At 38.0% G+C, this 20997-nt stretch overlaps 1 protein-coding gene across 1 annotated transcript in view; it reads right to left on the reverse strand.

Moving 5' to 3' along the window:
• Positions 1-20997, reverse strand: part of IMPG2 (interphotoreceptor matrix proteoglycan 2) — a 57769-nt gene that overhangs the window by 16123 nt on the left and 20649 nt on the right. Inside the window, exons 4-13 of the mRNA XM_069868364.1 lie at positions 19734-19765; positions 19625-19648; positions 15050-15079; positions 10623-10675; positions 10065-10156; positions 7529-7690; positions 5124-5182; positions 3718-3735; positions 1527-1771; positions 824-906 (exon numbers count right to left, since the gene is read on the reverse strand). Coding sequence (XP_069724465.1) covers positions 824-906; positions 1527-1771; positions 3718-3735; positions 5124-5182; positions 7529-7690; positions 10065-10156; positions 10623-10675; positions 15050-15079; positions 19625-19648; positions 19734-19765 — 798 coding nt within the window. The remainder of the gene's footprint in view (positions 1-823; positions 907-1526; positions 1772-3717; positions 3736-5123; positions 5183-7528; positions 7691-10064; positions 10157-10622; positions 10676-15049; positions 15080-19624; positions 19649-19733; positions 19766-20997) is intronic.

Genomic DNA, 20997 nt, shown 5'->3' on the forward strand with positions numbered 1-20997 from the left:
AAAATGGCATGAAATTTAGATTGTTATACCAGTGATGGTTCTAACAAGAATATTTGGGTTCTGTGAAGTCACTGAGAATTTTGCTTCCATAAAGACTCTAGAAGTTGACCTAAAATTATATGTGTCTGTGTTCACAACATAATCTCATAATGAACTTAATGAAAACCTACTATCAAGCATAGGTGAATCTGGATTGCGTAGCGTGAACTGAGCTCATTTCTACTTGGAAGGCACATTTGTGTTACACAACACAGTGCAAAGCAGAAAACTACTGTATAAATCTTTAAGCACAGACAATGCTCCATCATTCAGAAGCTCTAGCTGTGGGTGGAACTAATTAACTCAATCTCATTGTCATGGGCACCTAACCTGGTATTTCAGGTTAAAGCCCCGTTGCATTGTACAGACATGGTCAAGGATACTAAGTTTCCTCTCCAGTGGGGAACCTGAGTCTTTGTGCTAGGTTTTTCCAAAGCTAATTAGGAAAAAAAAGAACCACCGGCTATTATTTTTCTGTAATTCCTTTGCTGGCATTAAGGAGATGGACATCATTTTAAAACTGAACTGGGAACTTTCAGGTGAAGCAATACAGTAACAAAAAGAACATATGAAATTTGCCCTTCTATCTGTTCTAGCAGCCAGTTTTACTGCTTATATCTATTTCTCACTTTCTAAAGAAGCTTTACTTCAGTATACAGTGTGTCTTCATTACAGATTATTCTGCATTACCAACAGGCTAGAGAAGCTCTGTGTGTTGGCTGTAACCCTGCCTTACTAAGTTGTTCAAACATGTCCAAAGACCACCACCCAGAACCATACTCACATCAAAATCTGGACGCTCCAGCACAACTGGATACTCAGTAATCCAGGATGGGTCTTCGGGTGTAGAGTGTAGTATTTCTTTCACTGTAGAAATATAAATACTAGGTATCTGAAGGCTACAGTAGCAGTCTGAACAAATTGCTTTGGAAGACTGACTGAAAAACCCTCCCTCATCTAAGATTTGTGAGTAAGATATTTTCAAAAAGTTTACCAGGGAGATTTTGTTTCTGGAAATGCCCCCAGTACATTGATAGGAAAAGATGAGAACAGAGGAATGGTCAGCACTTATCTGCCAACTCTAGCAGGGTTATTGAATATACAACAACAAACCAGGTATTTTCTTTCCTGTGCTTAAGGCCAGAACAGGGCTACTAAGCTGAGGGTAATCTTAGTGTAACACGCATCATGTGAACCACATTTCCCCTTCTAGACTTGTTGGAATTTTTGGAAGTATTAATGAAATTGCATACCACAAACCTCAGTGTCAAAGAAAAAAGAAGAGTCTAATCTAATGGACAAAGAATAACATAGTACTGCTAATGACTTGGCCAGGTTAAGATCAGAGCGAAACAACCTATAACGTGGTTGGCTTTGTCATTTCTTTTTAATTATTTAGAGGACAACTAAATTATTCACTCATCTGAGGTTTATTTTATAAAAACATCAGATGTGTGGCCCACCAATGCATCATAATTAATACCCACCATTAGTAAGTTGAAGAGAGTTAGGGTCTAAAGACAAGGAAGTGTTTTCAAGCAAAGCATTTTTCTGGAGGATTTCAGCAATATAATCTCGGAAATCACTGATGGTATACACAGCTGTTGGATTATCCTCTATGCCCATAAAGGAGTTGTCCTCCACTTTGTTGGAATGGAGGTTAATCAGGTCCCAGGTGGCATTGCTGATGGCTTTTCCATCAAAGGTGACAGCATAGTGAACTTCCACCCCACTTCAGTTGTACAAAGAGAAAGAGAACACAGATGAAAGATGCAAGGTTTTCCAGCATATAGCAAGCACAATGATTTCTTTCTAAGAACCTGTGTCAATAGCCTTTTTTAATATAAAAATATATTGCTTTAAAGGACTCTAAACAAAATTTAATTCATTTCACACTTGCATCCACCTGCCTGTGCTTTCTACCACTGCAAAGTTCTCAAGGAAAAGGCTACCAAATTCTGACATCTGGTCTGATCCCAGCCTTGTAATTCTACTAGAGAATGATATGGACACCACAAGCAGACCAAAACATTGGCTTTCTGCCAGCATTATTAATGGGCCCGGCAGCATGCAGTGGTGTGAGTGATGATTTTATGATTGTGCCAATGAATGGAATGGCTCTGAGCTAATAAAACAACCAGGAAAAACAGGCTGCCTATAGTAACAATCTACAGCAGCAATAGAAAGCTCTGATTGCTGTCACTGTGTGGTAACAATCTGCTTGAATAGTGTCTTTGATATCAATAAAACAGTATTAAATATAGTTTATATTGGGAACATTTTTTCCAGACTAATTTGATAATTTATTTTTTAATTAAGTTTTGTGTCTGGGTACTGCTTAGCTTTTTTCATATTAACTCTCAACCATGTTCTCAATTTTCTTTTCCTGAATACATCTTGGTGTCCTATCTGACCTGATAGCATAGGCAGCAATCAGATTTACCATACACTGGGCATAAGAACAGGGGAGCTTTAGAAAATGTCACATATTTTGTCTGTAGGCAAGGCATAGCAATAAAATGAAGTAAACTGTGAAGAGCTAAAAAAGGTGCTCCAAAGACAGGTCTTCATCGTTCCACAGAGTTGGACAGGATTGTAAAGTAACAGCTCTGTTCAGAAAAGTCTCTAAGACCCCAATACCAGACACAAAAGAGGGACAATCAGCAAACACACTAACTAAAACCAGGAGCCTGATAGAGTTTTGCTGCTGGCTCTGTCATTGAAATGAGCCCACCATGGGCACTGACTATCAGCAGAAGAAATAAAAGAGGACGGCAATAGTGAAAAGGCACAGCAAAGATAGAATTTAGTATGATCCTCAAAATTAACATTTATATTTAACTGTGTTGACAGTTGCACTTAATAATTCCTCACTAATAACTACGCCACCATCATCTGTCTGCAAAGGGCTAAAACATTTGGTGCTTGGAACATGACCTCTGTGAATAGTTGCATGTGTTTTAGCTTGCAGACCAGCGAAGTAGAAGAGGATGGCTTTAATTCACTATTGCCCGTGGAGAGATTTGTCTTTTCTAACCTCTCTTCTAAAATTAAAATGCTAATTCTCTGTAAAACTGTTCATGAAAACCTGGCTAAGACGTTGCTGAGAAATACGTGAAAGAAAATAATATATCCAGTAAGTTAAAGACTGCAGTTCTTTTTCTGTCTTGTGAAATTCTTAGATTACTAAAGCAGGATAATTTTGGATACCTAACCTGCATATGTTTGATGAAACACAAGTCCAGAATAATCCCATATTTTGCTAAGGAATGTTTATCGAACTGCTAGTAAAGTTGCAGTACCTCTGGTCTTGAAGTAGCAAAGCCAACTGCCTTTGTTGCAGAACTATGGTTTTCCTACCAACTTTAATTTCTATAAAAATAATTATCATCCCCTATCTATTCAAGGCTTTGCTGCAAAGCATAAAGACCCTGAATCATCATTAAGCAATTTTGTTGTCTTTACAAAAGAGGCTCCTATAAACAAGTTAACCCAGTAACTGACTTGGTTTTAGGAAGATTTTCCCCAAGTAGTTTTTTTATGACTTGAACTTAAATAAGTAAATTAGGTTTATCCATAATCAAAACAGATCAGTTACTTCAAGCTTCTGGTAGAATGCCCTCACATAATATTTATTATCTTTATTATGACAATAGCTACAAAAAAAATTGTCTTTACCTGTCCTCCTCAGGAGACCTGAATACAGAAACAAAACAAAACACAACAGCAAAACCTGTTAATCAATGTTACAGTTTCCTTTACATCTTCTAACTTTAACACGTTTCTTTGGTATTCTACAGGATGCACAAATTTGAGAAAGCATATAACAAAATAGTTACAAGCTGCATGGTTATTCTGCCACATAATGAAGCATTCTTTTACTTAACTGAGGTATTTCCTATTGATCACAAGGAATCAGCAGAGCAGAACCATCTCAACTTATTGCAAGAAATGCAGTTACATTGCTGTCATTACCAAAAAAATCAAGGCTCAGTAATTCTACCTAAAGGTTTAGTTTACAAACACTTTTTTGTTGTTTTGCACAGCAGAGTATGGAGCTCAGGTACATTGCCAGAAATGTCAACCTTTTATTTGTCTTTTCAGATAAATGAAGAGCTTACAAACTCATTAGACTGCAGATATCAAGATGGAAGGATTTGCTACCTTCCAAGCTGGAAACTGAACATGGTATAGGTTTCCAAGCATAAAACCTTTCTCACTATAGCTGCTTTGTTACCTGCATGTATTCTAGTTAGAACATACCAACCAATAAATTCTAAGAAACAACAGCTTATTAAGTCTCAAAGAGAACAAAATTTATTTTAGCTCATGAATAGTCTCACTAGATTCTGAAAGTTATATGTACACTTCTCAAGAAAAATCGTAATTTGTGATCCATGTACACTGAAACTCTGGCATAAGATGTTTGATGCATAATAGGCAGGATTCCCTTTTTCCCAAAATTAAGTTAAAATGTCATTCTGAAGCACAAATTGATTTGAGGAAACTAGTCTTTAGGAAAAACGTTTATAAGAATAAAGAGAGTGAAAACATTTCACATCATTTATCAAATTATTCACCCACCTTTGCTTTAATCAAAGGGAGAAATACATATCTCAAACATCATCATTTAGACTAATCCAAATTAATATAAAAAATAGGAAAAAAATTAATATGCCACATTTTTCCAAAAAGGTTTGTGTGTTCTCCTTTGTTTGATAGTAGAACAAGTCAAGAGCACTGAAGAAGTATCAGATAGTCATTTTAAATTAGAAAAGACGTCTTGCTTTTCAGATAGAAACTTGAGTAATAATGCTTTATCTTAAAATCAAGGCAAGTATACCATGTGAGTTTCTCTGGTGGATGTTAGCAGAAAAAAAAGGCACTATTACGCTTACAATACTGTATTTCCATTCCAGCCTCTGTATATGGAGGTACCAAATACAAGAGCACTTGTATTTTGGTTAATACATCCTCGGAATTTCCATGCATATGCCTGGAATTCTTCCAAGTATGGCACTAACACATGACATCATCATACATGATCAGTTTTAATCACCACATATGCATTAATATCTTTTTACCTGTAACCTAGGACATGGATGCTCTTGTATCCAGGTAGTTCTTCAAATACACTTTCAATCTATTGAGAGGGGAAAACAAAAAATTAAAGATTTCTCCCCACCCCACTCAATTAGTTAAAAATATTTCAAGATTTTCTAAAAATGCATCTGAACTTTTATTTCTAATAGGAGAAAAACAGTTGAATATTCTCTTTCATCATGGAAGAAGAGTTTTGGTGACATTGTTTCATTATTAGAAAAGGAAAAGGATGAAGAACAACATCCAGAATTCCCAAAGAACCTTTGAGGAGAGAGGTGCTGGTGTTCCAAAAGACTCTGCAGAGATCTGCATTGTGAACAGCAGACTATGATTTCTGTTATTTATACAGCACAAACCCTCTCTGCCCTAAGGGTTTGCATTACCTTCCAACCCTCTCTGGATTAAAAATATTCAAGAAAATGCTTTGGGCTTTAGCAGCTTAAACAAGAGGAGCAGCTGCCACCACAGTAGGAATGGGGATCTCTTTGGGATCTGAGAGGCATAAACGCATTACATACTGCAAAACACGGCTTATCACCACTGTCCCGAACACACAAAGGTCTTAGGAGTGATTGGCAATGCTACTCAAAAAAAGGCAATTGGGCCCAGCAAAGTGGCAGCCTAATTCAATAGACCACTGTGTTACATGAGGAAAACAAGAAATAGAATTATTGAAGGTTCATGCCCGTTTGGGGTTTTTATTTCCTCCCAAAAGGTCCTTGCCACCTCCTCAAATTCTTCTTCCTCTCCCCAGTCTCCCTAGTTTTATACTGTCTCTGGTGAGACTTAAACAATCAAAGTGCTGCTGGCTTTTTTTTTTTTCAAGATCTTCTTTATCCAAGCACAGAGAAAACCAGGCAAGGGATCAAAGGGGTGGAACATCCATGTGCCAAGTGGACTCTGTCCCATCTGACATTTCTTCCACACACACACACTATGGCATTGCTACTTGGCCACACAACTAGGAAAATTAAGATGTCTAGCATATGCTAGCAACTTGTGACAGTTGTGGTGATGCTTTTTGGCTGCAATGAAAAGTACATCTCTTTCCCATCTGGCCCACAATTTGGCACAAGGTTAGGCCCAGTAAAAGGGATTCACCAAAGAACCCCAACTAAATGGGTCTAAGAAGGAAGCAAAGCTGGAGAAAAGAGATGATTCATGATGCCCTGCTGTACGGCACCTTAGATGCTTCTCCAAAGAGAAAGACAAATTCTCTGCGTCAAGAAAATTATGGTAACAAAACTACATCTGTTGTAGACAAAACAAAACAAAAAATAATGATTGCAAACAATAAGGAGGCAAAAGTTCAGAGGCTGCAGTATGATCATATTTTAAATACATGTTTGTGCATTGGTGCACTGGTAACTTTATTTGTAGCATTCAAATTAAAACATTAAATTTTAATTCAAATTTAATTAACTTGAAATCATATTTTAATAAATATTCATATGTGTGCCTATGTACATGTTTCTATGCATATGCGCACACATTTTTTCTTTGAAGTAGGTGTTTAACAGTTGATATCGTGGTTCATTCCCACCGATTCCAATGAGATTGAAGTATGTGTTTAAGAACTGGCTGGAGGGTTTTAAAATGCACTCGTATGCACTGCTGATTCTGGGCATAAGGGAAGAGTAAGAGTTGTCTTGTCAGCCTAGATTTCAGAGAGTATTTTACTGCAGTGCACAATGATTCATTTGAAGAAATGTTGCTCCTCGGTGGAAATAATGAATGAGTTCTGCTGTTTGTGACTTCTTCAGATTTCCCCATCACCTACTCAGTATAGGCAGATTCTCTAAACTGGTGCGAGAATTTCTAATACATTCCAAAATCTCAATACCATGTAATCATTAAATTATCCTGTTTCAGTGCTTATCTTCTATAGGAGACTCGGAACATGCCTGTATAGGACCTGATGGACCTCTATGCCTTCTGTCTGCACTTCATGTTAAAGCTGTGCTTCACTTGAATTACTGAAGCTGCCTCCCAGCACTGCATGTCCTGCCTTTTGGGAGTGCAAGCAGGCAGGTTTGCCAAGACCCTCCGATTATCTTTTCGCTCCCTAGTTTCAAACCAACTTCATTATGGAAGAATTCAAACTGGACAAGATAAGAAAGCGACGCAAGAAGCTCTAGGAAGATTGGTCGGTAGACAGATGTTAGACGTATCTTTAAAATTTAAGATTTTCAAGTCCTAAAACTTTAAGAACCAATGAGGTTGTATCAAGAGGCAAACAAGAATCTTGTCACATCTCAGAGTTTAAAAGCTCTGTTTTCAGTAACACTGACAGGGAGAGGGACTGCAAAATTCTGAAAGGATGGTAAGGCCAATGTTATGGTAGAAATAGGTATTTCATATGACTAAAATTAGTGGAAATATTCACCTGAGAAATGAATTGTTCGGAGAGTAGTTGATGTTTTGCAGAAGTTGGGTCACTCAGATCATCACTGTACTTTTCATCAACAACCAAAATGCTAAACTCAATCATCTGCTCGCTTACAGGTCTCATCAGCTTCTCATTCTGCTTCTTTATCTCATTATTAGTCTGGAAAGAAAGGAAGAAGGGAGAAAACAAGAAGTCATTTCGTGCCTTTTGTTTTGTTGTTTTACCTTTTGGTATTTTTCCAAGAAATAAGTCCTCTTTACTCACCACAGATCATATTCCTACCTGTACTGTATTTGCTCCATTTAAAAAGCATCGCTAGATATTTATGTGTACGCATGGTCTGCCATCAGTCAACAGCACATCACATTCCTAAGCTTGGGTCTAAACATCTTTCTTATGTAGGATAGAAACCCCTTCAGCTGCTGCAAACGTGAAAGGTTCTCTGGCTCATGATGGGGCAGAAAACCTGAGCCCTCTCCCTCAGCACTGTATAGACAGGAGTACATCAGGGCACTATCCACTGATGGTCATGGACATACTTAATGACATGTGAAAACTGCAATCCAAAGCACGGCATGCTCTCTTGAGCCATCACTGTGCAATGTATCAGGGAAGCGCCTAGCTCTCATGGCTGCCACAGGCAGCAGTGAATTCGAAGTTTAATCTAATTCGAACAGCAGAGCAACACAGGAAGAACATTTTCTTCTTAATTTCCCAATATTTTACAACCAATATACTTTTCTTTGTGGTATACTGAAAGACATGAGAAAAACCACATCTTGATTCATATTTTTGTGCTGTAAAAAAAAAATAATTGAGATTGGGCAGGGGAGGCGGGAAGGAATGCTGGCTTAAGTTTTCTTTAGTGAAACAGCCAAATATCTTTGGATATTTACATACTGTTGTTGCTTTTTCCCCATTTAAAATGAAAAAAGAGAGCCAACAAAGCAGACCTCATCAAAACTGCAGCCTGTATTGTGAACGGTGCAGGAAACGTAAAAATCTTTCTCCAGACAGTTTAGCTGCCACCAGTGAGCAACTTATATGTTGCTTAGGGACTCTCTAAATCTTCTTCCTCTCCTCCCCTCCATCCCTTTTATAACTAGATAACTTTGTTAAGGACCACAAAGACTGGTTAGCTAATTAAAGCTATTTAGCATTAAGAGATGTACACTTGGCAGGCATACATGTGCTGATACTATATCACTGTTGCTACACTATGTAGTTTCAATCATTTACCAGTCCCCCAAAGCCAAAAGTACAGTCAACATATGAGTGCAGCTGATGAGCTGTGCTCACTTTTGGTCTTGTATTCTGCAAGGCGTTTTGGCGGCACAGAGTGATGATGAGGTGTGATGTAACTGTATAGAGTGAAAACACTATAGCAGCAGCACTCTAATTCTGGTTTCTTTCTGATTTACTGAGTGATCCTATTCTATTCTTAGGCAGAAATACTTCAGGCAGTTATATTTCAAAAAAGAATAATGGTGGACATGGAACCAAACCGCAAGTGTCCTTGGTATATAATATAAAGTCAGACCCTGGACTTGGGTCAGAAGCTGTCTGCCTGTTTCATATTCAATGTTTATTCTTGGAAGCACAATATCAGAGATCCACAGTCAGCCTTGAAAGCTCTAGAAGAAAGAACACTTTGGCCTAGCTTTGTTTCATGGCCATACTAGGTTACAGAGCAGAGGACATTTGAACTCAGTACCATAAATCAGCTTCTACTTATATGCAACATCTGCAACTTTGTAAGATTCTCAGTAAATTCACCGAGAGTTTCACATTTATAAGAAGACAAAAGCCAACTGATTCACACCACTGATTTGCAAAATTTTCTTCAGTCATGTAGGCCCATGAATCCTGCAGCTGGATTCTAGATTTCGGGCTTAAATTTTAAGCCAGAAGAGATATTTCCTGGAAGGAAATACTTCCCCGGGACCTATGTGGTGATCAGCAGTTTCGAATACCAAGTCAGTCTTACAAACACATTTTAAGTACTTGATAACAATGTAAGGGTGACTGCAAGATGATAAATAAAATTTCACCTATGCTGGCAGAGGAAAAGGAGCAGAGAGCGAGAAGAAAACTTCAGGGCTATCGAGGTCACCTCTCTGCTATCCTACACAGTTGTATGGTATGGACCCTCAAAACACTGGTACAGCAATTTAAGGTGTATTGTGTTTCTGTGGGAATAATAATGCTCTACATTCTCCTTGGAGCTCCCAGAAGCCCTGGGCATTCTATGTCTCGTCCTATGTCACAAGTGAAATCCTCACCTGATAGCTCAACTGATCTTTTCTCTTTCACTGTCTAGGAAGCGGAATTGCAAAGCCTCTATAAATGAAAAAATAATGACCCAGGAAATTATTTTAGAACTTTCTAAAATTTATGCCCTGTTTTTATGAAATCTTAATTTGTGTTAACACACTATGCTAGCAACATCCTTAAATACAAGGAAATACAAATCACCACAAATAATGTTATTTACGAAAGGCAACAAAATGCTGAACCAAATGAAATAACTCACAGTAGTGTCTGCATCTTCAGTTTGACGGACAGTACTGCCCACAGGACTCTCAATGGAGATCTCATGAGGGGGAGGAACGTTGGCAGCAGCATCTGATTTTGAAAGAGAGCAGTATTATTTTGTTTGGCATTTTTTTATACCCATGTGCATGTAGGTACATACAAAAGCAGTTCAGCAAGCAAAAACCAACAGTAAAATTTGATTCCTATTCCCACCATCATGACAGAAACAACACAGGAAACACCTGAAGAGACTGAGGAAAAAATATCATATGCACTAATCAGAAGAAAATGCTAATGTTCTGTCTAAATAGATGTATTTTTTGGAAACATGAAGTTAAGCGTAGTAAAAAGTGGACAGAACTAATTTCTCAAGTAGAATTTTCATGATTCACACGATAACAAAATAATGTCAGCATATAACATATCTCCAGCTCACAAACAGCATTATTTGAGATGCAGAAATCCACAGCTCTTCCTGAAATCCAAACCACCATCAGATTTCCCAATTTTCTAGTAATTCAGAATCAGCCTTGACAGGAGTTAGATGAAAACTGACCTCTTAATGTCGTAATATCAGCATCCGAAGCTGGAGTTGGAGTCCCACTACTGCTAAATAAAAATAAAATCATAAATTGAAGGTGGACATGGTGAGATAGACTTATTAGTTTTTAACTTATTTGTGATTCTGCTGCCACACCAGAAAGCATCTTTGCAGAAGAAATTTGTCACAGCACTAGTTTGCTGATAACTACATAAACCCTAGGCTTTCCATGTTTCAGTGATCTTTTGCCACTTAGATATTGGGTGACTTGCATCACACAACACATAATGTGCTTCTCCAGGTTGCTGACTTCCTTGTATTCCAACTAACTGAGTCCCACCCAAAAATGTCTTTTGTGTTCTAGCAGTTCTGTAAAGGAAGTAAATGTGAAGACCAGAGATAAAATGAAAAGATAACTTGTAACATACTAGAAAATGCTGGTTTTAAAGTACCTTCCAGTGCACTAAAACACCATAGCTGTACTAAAATCACTGCAAGATGTGTTCTTTTCATCATGACTTTTACTCTGTCTATTTGCAAATCTTCAAAAGGCATCAGTTTCCAATCCAAATATTGCATTCACACACACATAAAACAACTCTAGACCAAATGTGAAAAAGAAAAAAAAAATCAGATAAAAAATCAGATGAAGATTGTCAGCCTGAAGACTAACAGCTCTGACATGACTCTTACAGCTCCCTGGGGCCAATTCTCTAAGCCCTGAGCAATTGTCAAGTCACCAAGACTAGGAGACATGCTCTGACAAAAACAAATCTTCCCTGAATGAACAAAGAGGTTTTTCAGATTTGTTGTATTTTTATTACGTTCAAAACAACCTGGAAGACTGGAAATTTAAGTGCTGGGGAGAAACTTCATCACTTTAGAAAATCATTGATGTTTATTGCATTGAGATATTTCTCTCACTTCTCATGAAACTCCTTTTTTATTTGTGGTCTGGTCATATTTGCGCCATAAAATAAGCATTGCAGCAAAGAGACTTTACTGTAATATATACAAGCACTGATACTAAGTGAGCCACAGTTCCTAGCCTTGCCAGGTTTGATTTTTGATTCCACTACTACATTACTGGTCTTGCAGTCTGTTCTCAAGTAAAACTTCAGTCAAAGTCAAATGATATTTTCCCTCCTTGAGGACGTATAATCAGTCTCTGCAACACTCAGAACAACAAAATCCTCCAGCAGTAGCCAGACTACCAGAACCAAAGTGACATATTAAAGATACCAGAGCACAAGCATATGATCAAACAAATGACAGTGTCACTGAGTTAACACCTGAAAGTCCATTTCTCTCCCTGCCTCTCACAGCCACATAACATTCACCAATAAACAGAACTGAAGACAAATCTGATAGATTTTTTATTTAAGCCAAGGGATTCCCAGGCTGTTCCAGTGCGTAATGACTAACTATACCAAAATATACAGAGTTCAGGGAATGTTAAAATGGCAGGGTGAGGTCTACACAACAATTATAAAATATTAACAAAAAATAAAATAATCTCCCAGTGAACAAAGGAGAAAATACTTATTTAAGAATTTAAACAGAACCTTAATTTACTTTCTTGAACCACTAAAATCAATTTGCTCTATGCAAGCTCTGAAATCTACAGTTTATTCGTGTCTGCTTCCATCTCGTGGACACTGGTACCTGGTTTCAGCCAGCACAGAGCAAGATAATGCTACCAATTCTTTGACAGTCTCACTAAATCTTGGAATGATTTCCAGGACTGGAAAGCTATATTTTACTTGCAAGTACAATTCAGACAAGATAGCCGCTCTTATCTTTTCTGCCATTGTGATCACACACATAAAGAGCCACAAGTAACTACTTCAAAAAAAAAATCAATTCCTTTCTGCTAAAAACAAACAAACAAACACAAAAATCCATATTAAAAGTATTTAGATTTTTTTAAGAATGCTGGTTATAATTTAGTTTCCTTATTTACCCACCTTAGAACTGAAATAGAAACTATTGCTTAATTATTAATTGGTCAGATTAAATATTTTCCAAATACGTTCGCTTAACTATAAGGATGCGTTACTCTTATCAATTTCAATAGGCATTAGATTACACCTATACCAGAGCTTCACCAATGAACAGCATGAGTAAATAAAGCATTTTAGTACATCATATTCAATGATGTTTTTGTCGGAAGCAAATAAGATTCTATTTTTCAGAAGAAATGAAACAATCTGAGCTTTTACTTCCTACAAACTGTTTAGCATAGCTAAGGTCAGAATAAAAACTCAACAAAAACAAAGTGATGTGCAGTGAAATAACGCTACTAGAGGATTTGTAATGTTCTGCTCATCTGAAGTACTCAAACACATATAAAAACATCAGCTAACCTTGTGTTGACTCCTTTTTCTTTAGAAAGGGTAAGCAAGAAACATGACTTGCTATGGTACAAAAAAATTATGCTCAGAGCTCAACCTGAGACTCGCAGGACTCAATCCAGCTGCCCACAGGTTGCTGCCTGTTACACTTCAAGAGGCCTCCAGGCACTTCTGACCTCCAAGGCTCCTGTCACCTGTGGATCCTACATCACACCTGCTAGCCTTCTGCAGATGAGTTCTGTAACTTGGAGCATCTCTGAAAGACCTGATTATCTGACAAACTGAATTATGCATCTGGTTCTGTGGTGAGTTATCCTTACCTACGGGCCAAATGCCCACCAGACCACACTCTCACCTCCCATTCTCAACGAGACAGGGGAGAAAATAAGATTTTCACATAATTCAGCTCATAGAATGAATTAAGGCAGGAAGATTGCTTACCAGTCACTTCCATGGGCAAAACAGACTCAGCTTGAGGAAAATTAATTTATTGTATATTTAAATAGATTTAGGTAGTGAGAACAAGACAAACATTAAAGCACCACCTTTCCTCTACACTTCTCAGGCTCATACTCACTCCTCTACCCAGTGTGGGCTCTGCAGGGTCAGCAGTTCCTTCAGGAAATACTTACCTGCTCCAGCATGAGTCTTTCACAGGTTGCAGGGAATACCTGCTCCACTATGGAATGCCTCCTCCTCCACCTTCAACTTTGGTATTTCCTATGCCATCAATTCTCATCCTTCTTGCTCCTTCATCCTCACCCTGTGCAGGTATTTTCACTCATTCTTACACAGGCTCTTCCTGAGGGCTCTACCATCATCCTTGAGGGGCTTAGCTGTGCCCTGTGGTGGGGCCATCAGAGCTGACTGGAACCAGCTGTGTCAGCTCAAAGCAGCCCTGGCCTCTCCTCAAAGAGACCACCTTGCAGCAACTTGCTAGCACCTGAGCACCTGCACCCAGTATCACAAGATCAATTTTAACAGAATTGCTTGAGTATTTTTTTTTAAAAACTCAAAGCAGGCAAGAAAATACAAGAAGAATGCTATCATATAAAACATGCTTTCCAAAGAAGAGCAGTTTGTAAACGGAAAAGCCTAAAACTGGTTTTCTAGAGTAGAGTACTACTTCTAGATTAGATTACTGGTTAAAGATGGATGAATCAAAATAAAACACTTCAGTGTTTCAAAGGTCCCAGAGGATTCTCGCTGCCACTGACTTAAATGAGCAACAGCTTTCTCTCCAACAGGCTCCTTTGGTTAAGAACATCAACTTAGGCATCTGGCAGCCACAGACCAAACCAGGCCATTGGGTAACCCTGACAGTGTTGAAAGGCAAGGTGAGAATAAAGCCACTGTCGTTCACAGTGTAGCAAACCCATCACCTCAAGAAGCAACAGGACGTGCTCTTTGTCAAGGCCAAGTAATACATTCTCATTGGCAATGAGGGGCTGAAGAGCTAACCAATTTTCTGACAAAATTCCAGATCACAGCTGGCTGAAAATTAAAAGCCAAGGTCTTAAATAACACCTAGTAAAACCCTAATCAATGTAACCAATCAAGATAGTCAAGTACGGAAAATGATAAAATTAACAGTTACTGCTTTTTCTCAGGAGAATAAAAATCTGTTTTAAGAAACTGTGCTATAAACCAACCTCACGTTATGTACAATGGATTTTCTCATCACTTTACTGGAATGGTGAGGTTTGCTTTCTTTTTGCATCTGTTTCTTTTTGTCTTCTACTTCCCTCTAATATTTTACTTTTTCAAATTCTCGCTTTATTATCTCCTAAAAAAAGCAGCAATACTACTATGTATCTCTAAGGAAGCTACTTAAAATACACAGGACAATGCATATACTGATTTGCCCGAACGCACTGCTCTTTTTGAAGTAAACACAGATTCAAATTCCCCTTGAGTCATACCATTTAAAATATTGATTATTTGCCCCAGGACTAATCCAGGGCTCAGGCTTTATTTTTAATTATACCTATACAAGCAAGCCACTCCAGCTGGAAGGGCTGTATTCCAGCAAGAGCTTGTTGTGAATTCCAGACACATACATACAAAATGTAGTTTCTATTGTCCTACCTGCATAAGTGATGCCCTGGACCACCTTGGCTGAGCAGTAAGCAAAATATAAAAACATACACAGATGTATGGAAAGGCAGGAAGGAATATGCACAAGCAGATGTCTAAGCAGCCAAACGAACAACACTGCACTGTGTTTCCTTGGCAGAAACAACCAGTTTCACATCACACAGCTCTGTTAAACACTTGGATCCAGGCAGGTAACTCTTGGATCCAGGCAGGTGTAAGACAAGACCCATAAGATGAAAGCAGTGCTTATGGATGGCCTACACGTATCCATACAACACACACAGCTCACAAATAAAGACTCTCTTTCCCTTCTTCAAGGGAGGAACACGGTGAGACCCTCTGTGTGACATCCATCATGCCAGGAACAGACTTGATAGGTTCCAATCCAGCATAGCACAGAGTGTCCCATTGACTCATAGGCAACTGCAGTAACTAAACAAGTTCTTCTGTGCAACCATGCCATGTTATTATGGAAGATTACCACTCCGGATCTGTCAAATGGGACAGCAGTGGTATAAGTTCTCTCCCCCATGAAATTTTATAAAGGTAGCAATTACAGTTCTCTCTACATTCTTCCTGAAGATTTAACACAAACTCAAGTCTGTGGTTGAAGAAGGTACCATCTTCAGATTTGTACTACATTTTCCAGATGTCCAATATTCATATCACGTAAAGTAGGGAAAATAATTCTATAATCTGGTATGCAATTTCAGAATTATTTTTATCCAAGTACAGAATGCAAGACAGAGCCTTGTATTCAGGTATTCTCCTTTTAAATTGTACCTATATTTATCTCATTTTTTGTTTAGGCAGTTCTTGAATTTTGTCCTGTTGTTTTCAATTAAAGCAGGACAAACCTTGCATATTTTCTACCTGAAGAGGAAGAATGTGGAACTTTTCACATGGGGTAAAGCTGTGCAGATGCTCAAAACTTGAAATTAGCAGTATCATTGCCAAGTCCACATGCAGAGAGTAAAAGGAGCTCAGGTATGTTTCTACTTCACTGCAGGCAGAACTACTGAACTGTTGAAATGATCCCAGCACAGAAGACAAACTTTTTTTCTTTCATAAAACACATTTAGATACAAGGTACAAAATTTGAGTTGATACACCGTCAACCTTTGCTGCCACCACTAATGAAATATGGATCCAAAATTTGCCAATGCATTTCAAAACAGAGAACCAGGACAGAACAAAGGAGGCCTGGACATGATTTTTTGTGACTAGTTTCAGCAACAGCGGTGTCAGCAAGTACCAGTCAGGAAGCAGATGTGATTCTATTGATTTAATTTCACATTAATAGCCACATATGAAGAAGTGAAAAAGTAATGCATTATATTAATCCTTTTCAACTATCCCATAGTCCTTATCTTTTCTTCAGTATGTTATTGTGCAAACAGCCTTCAAACAAGGCTATGACAAAAACACTCTAGTTTTCTACTGCAGCAATTTTGTGCTACTCCTTTGCCTTCAGCTGATTCTCAAGATCTGGCTTTTGGCCCCCTAGGAATTAGAATGGCTGTCCTGTTATCATGAGACATACTCCAAAAGTGAGAAAGCAAAATTAATTATGCAAAGTTGCAATGGCATACTGAATAAAGCAATCACTAAAAGTCTTCAGCTGATGTAGTGCTCCCACATTTCCAACTGAGTAAAACTCCATAGCGTCCACTGGGCTGCTCTATACACATCTGGATTATACCCCAAATATTACTTTTCCTTTGAGGTTTTCTCCTCAGTGGCACTTAGGTTAATCCCTCAGTCCCTTAAAAGGCCAGGCTAGCTGAGCAGTTAACCTACGTGAATGCGTGCACTAGTCTTACGGGAAGAAACTTTCATCCTGCTGTTACGCAATTGTCAGTAATGCCGGATTGTGAGTTATTCTGGGAAGTAAATTACACAAGTACAAGCCACCTTTCCGTAGGCTACACTAAAACTATCTTAGCATTTAACTAACTGAAATCACCTTCTTCCAGTTAGATCAAAAAGTTTTGACATCTAGGAAGGGTTATATGAGATGTCTTAAATTATTTAGGTCACAGCTTCTATTCTATGAATGTTCGTGGCTTTCAGCACAGTTTTGCTTTAATACAGGGAGGTAACGTAGTTAAAATGACTGACAGATATCAAGGGTCTGTCTTCTGTTCCAAATCAGCCCCAAATTTAGAAATTGTTGCACAGAAACCATTGTTTCAATGAAAAAAAAAAAACAAAACAAAAGCAAACAGTCAAAGCTCAAAAAGAAAGCACTCAGTTTCTTGTGCCTTGGATATGCTCTAGAAAACAAACCTACTACAAGGTTTCCTGTGTTCTTATCAGTATGGAGACAGAGTGAGAAATATGCCTAATGCCACATCTCAAAACTGAAATGACGCTTCTGCAGATTCATTGGAGAAATGGGAGTTCCCCAGAGAACACGTCAGAGCACCTCTGATAGACCCTTCCTTCGAGGCACCCTCAGGGGTATCCTGTCCTTCCCTGGAAATATGGAGCCTCACATGAACATCTCAGCTAGAGATGTTGGCAATGCTGAGATAGCTCATTCACTCCTCTTGATGGAAGATGTCTGAAGTTAGATAGGACATCTTCTACCCACAATAGCTAGTTATGGCTTTGGGTTTACATGGCCCTAGCTTACAAACTTCCCATCTTAAACCACGAATGCTCTAAGATGTCCAGAACACTGTTAGAATAATTTTGTGTTAATATTGCCAAAATAATTTATATTGATTTCTTCCTCATGCTCCATTATCCAAAGCAAATATGTTTCTACCTCATTGTTTCAGTCCTGTATCACTCCATGCTATAAAAAACACTATCATATCCAAGCACAAGACAAACAACAACTTTTAGAGGAAAAGATATGGTAAAACCAATGTTTGAACAGATGGTGACAACAAAGATACCATCCTAAAGCTATGAACAATCTGAAGTAATATATACTGGAATAAAAGCAGTGTATTTTTGAAAAAGATGCAATACAGCCCCACAGAGAATTGAGCTGGGTAAAGCTTGCCAGTTGTCAACTGGAGCCTCTTTAAAGCCTATCACAAAAGCATTTGATAAAATAGCTTTTGTGCAACTACAACATTAATCATTCTGATCCACCTTTCAATCAAGTGTCAGGTTTCTTTGCATTTTTGGGTTGTTTAGCCCAGTGCATGTAGTGACTCTAATTAGCTTTGACTCCCAACTCCTCTCATATATCTGCCTCTACATTCACATTTCCTGAATGATCACATAGAGGGATACCGTAGGTTTTCAAACTCAAACTTTTTCAGAAAGATTTTTTTTTTTCAGTTTTCAACATTCAATCTCAGATAACTGTATGTCTGAATTCACATTTTCTGATAAATAATATGTGGTTCCATTCACGTAAAGGGCCAGTCTAGATAAAGACTGATGCTAATGAGAAAGAATCAGACCCACAAAGTTTGCAACAACAAAATTATTTTTTACAATTTATTTTCTGATTGAAAACAAAAGCATATAAGTTTGGTCTATGTTGCATTGTCAATAGAGAAAGTTCGGAACAGATGTACGGTATCCAGTTGACGTGGAGGCTTCAGGCAGTGCTCGTGTTAGAGGAGTGTTTCAGAGAGAAACCGGCCTCTTAGGAATAATTTTTGCACTTATTGTCTCATGATATTAATTTTAATATATAATGTTGTGGTAATGAAAACAGTATAAGGACACCTAATTTGGGAAGTTGGCTGGGAGAAAGAGGGGAAGTTTAAACTCTGTTAAGTGATTTTTTTTCCAAGTAAGTGAATTACTCTTATTTGTGATAGCTCTATTTGGCTTGTAAAGCAAGGAACTGAACCTGCCAGTTTTTCAGTTGAGTTCAGCACTGGGTTGTTTGGGTTTGAATTGCTCTAAAAATAACATCTTAGATTAAGTTCTGAGTAGGAATGGAGAAATAATAATTTGAACTGGTTTTTCTTTTCATTTTAAAAAAAAGTCATTAAACTAACAGGTCAGGTTCAAGTTTGCTTTAATAAAAAGAAGCCACAGTTCAATCTAGTTTTCATTTTTATTGCCTTGTTAAAAGTATGAGGAGCCTAAGCAGCCAAATTCCTTGTAACTGTTTTTAGAGCACACCTCTCAAAAGTTTTTTCAAAAAGTATTTCAGAAACATCACACTTTCTTGCTTGTTGTAATAATGACCAGGACTACCCTAAACCCTCTGGTAAGTGTTCTCAGGATAACCAGAACATTAATACAAGTAACTATGAACACATCTCTTTCCAAAAATAGATTTCCCCCACTAAACCTCTTCAGGTAAATAGCCTGCATCTGTGCCCGACAGCCAGCAAGGTGATGACATACTTAAGCAAAAGTACAAGCCCCAGATCGGCTGAGATATTTTGAGCATGTCAAGCATCCTAGGGCAGCCTGAGAGAGGTTCACATGCAGGAACCACAAGATTCCTCCACCACACTTTGCTTTATGCCCTTTTGCACAAAAGTGCATTTTGTTCATCTTAAGTGCACAAATCAACTCCAGCAGCAGCAAGAACTGGAGAAAGGACCAATCAGGAGTCTTTAAAAAGGGAAAATTACTTACCCACATGACCAATCACTGCAGGAGCTGGCAAAAAAAAGAGAGAAAAGGTTACAAACTGTCACAACTCAGCCTCACTGTTATCTCCAGAGAGAATAAAATGCGCACTCACCTGCTCATTGCTTCCTTTGTATAGGAGAGTTTCTGGAAAACAAACAAACCAATCCTAAATATACTTGAGTATCATAAGATGAAAGAAATTGAAATACAGTTTATACTACTGTTTCCTTCCCTGTGCCAAAATAATTCTCTTTTCTTTGTTCTATGCTCATTTTGAAATTCAAAATCAACAAAGTCCCTGCTGAAAAGAAAATTTGTCCTACATTTCCAAAATACAACTCAAACTCAAGAACATGTAAAGACCACTAGGTTTGTCAGAAGATGCTTTGCATTTTTGCATTTTCCTGCATTATTCTGCAGGAACAACATTCTCTCACCTTAGAGGAGACTAGCAATAAAATCCTTTTAAACATGCAGTATTAAGAAATACAACATTACTTCTGCTGCTGTCCATAGATTTAAAATCATCTTTTTGGGAGTACAGTTACAGCTTAAATGACATAGTTTATGTTTATAGAAGTGGCAGGGATGATTCTTTTTTCATTTATTATTGTATAAAGACTAAGGCAGTGTTATACAGTTCACATTTTTTCATCAAAATTCTCATGGTATTTGTGCCATTGGTTCTGGAGAGGAGTTAAGGGACTTTCTGTGAAGAACTCCACACGAAATGGAGGAGATCCTGAGGAGTTTGCCGCATGACAGCTACTGAGGAATAATCCTGTATCCTGCCGCTGTACCGATGTGAATGGAATATAAAATATTTTTAGAAGATTATCATCCAGCCACAAAGTTTCTGTTTCTCCCTGGCATTGAGGGGAAAGGGATTGTTTAGGAGTTTGTTTATTGCCTTGGCTTTCTTTACACAACCAATGCAGATAAATTTTTCACTAAATACTCAATCCAAAATGGATCAACTCAGGTATCTACTTTGAAGTTAAATTACAATATACTTAATAAATACTATTTCTACTTGGAAAACTTCTCTGTAAAACACCCGTGTGTATTTTGGGACCTAAGGACTGTCACTCTAAGATATCCCAGTGGTTCTTTCTGTGAAGGAAGACTGAAAAGGCAAAACAGACTTCCTGAGCAGGTTAACTTGCTCCTTCTCTTCACCTATATTTCTCAGGGAGCACAGAAGTTCAGTATTTATTGATTTGGAGTCATGTCAATGACTACCTTTCTCTTCTTTCCAGGTCATCTATGGACAGTAAGTGTGATCACAGCTAGAACAGCAGACAGGCTGGACATGGTCATGAGCAGGGCTTGCCAAAATATTAATTTCAGTCAGTTTGCTTTTCAGCATGCCTTCT

This window comes from Phaenicophaeus curvirostris, chromosome 1 (genome assembly GCF_032191515.1).
Source record: "Phaenicophaeus curvirostris isolate KB17595 chromosome 1, BPBGC_Pcur_1.0, whole genome shotgun sequence".
Taxonomy (NCBI): domain Eukaryota; kingdom Metazoa; phylum Chordata; class Aves; order Cuculiformes; family Cuculidae; genus Phaenicophaeus; species Phaenicophaeus curvirostris.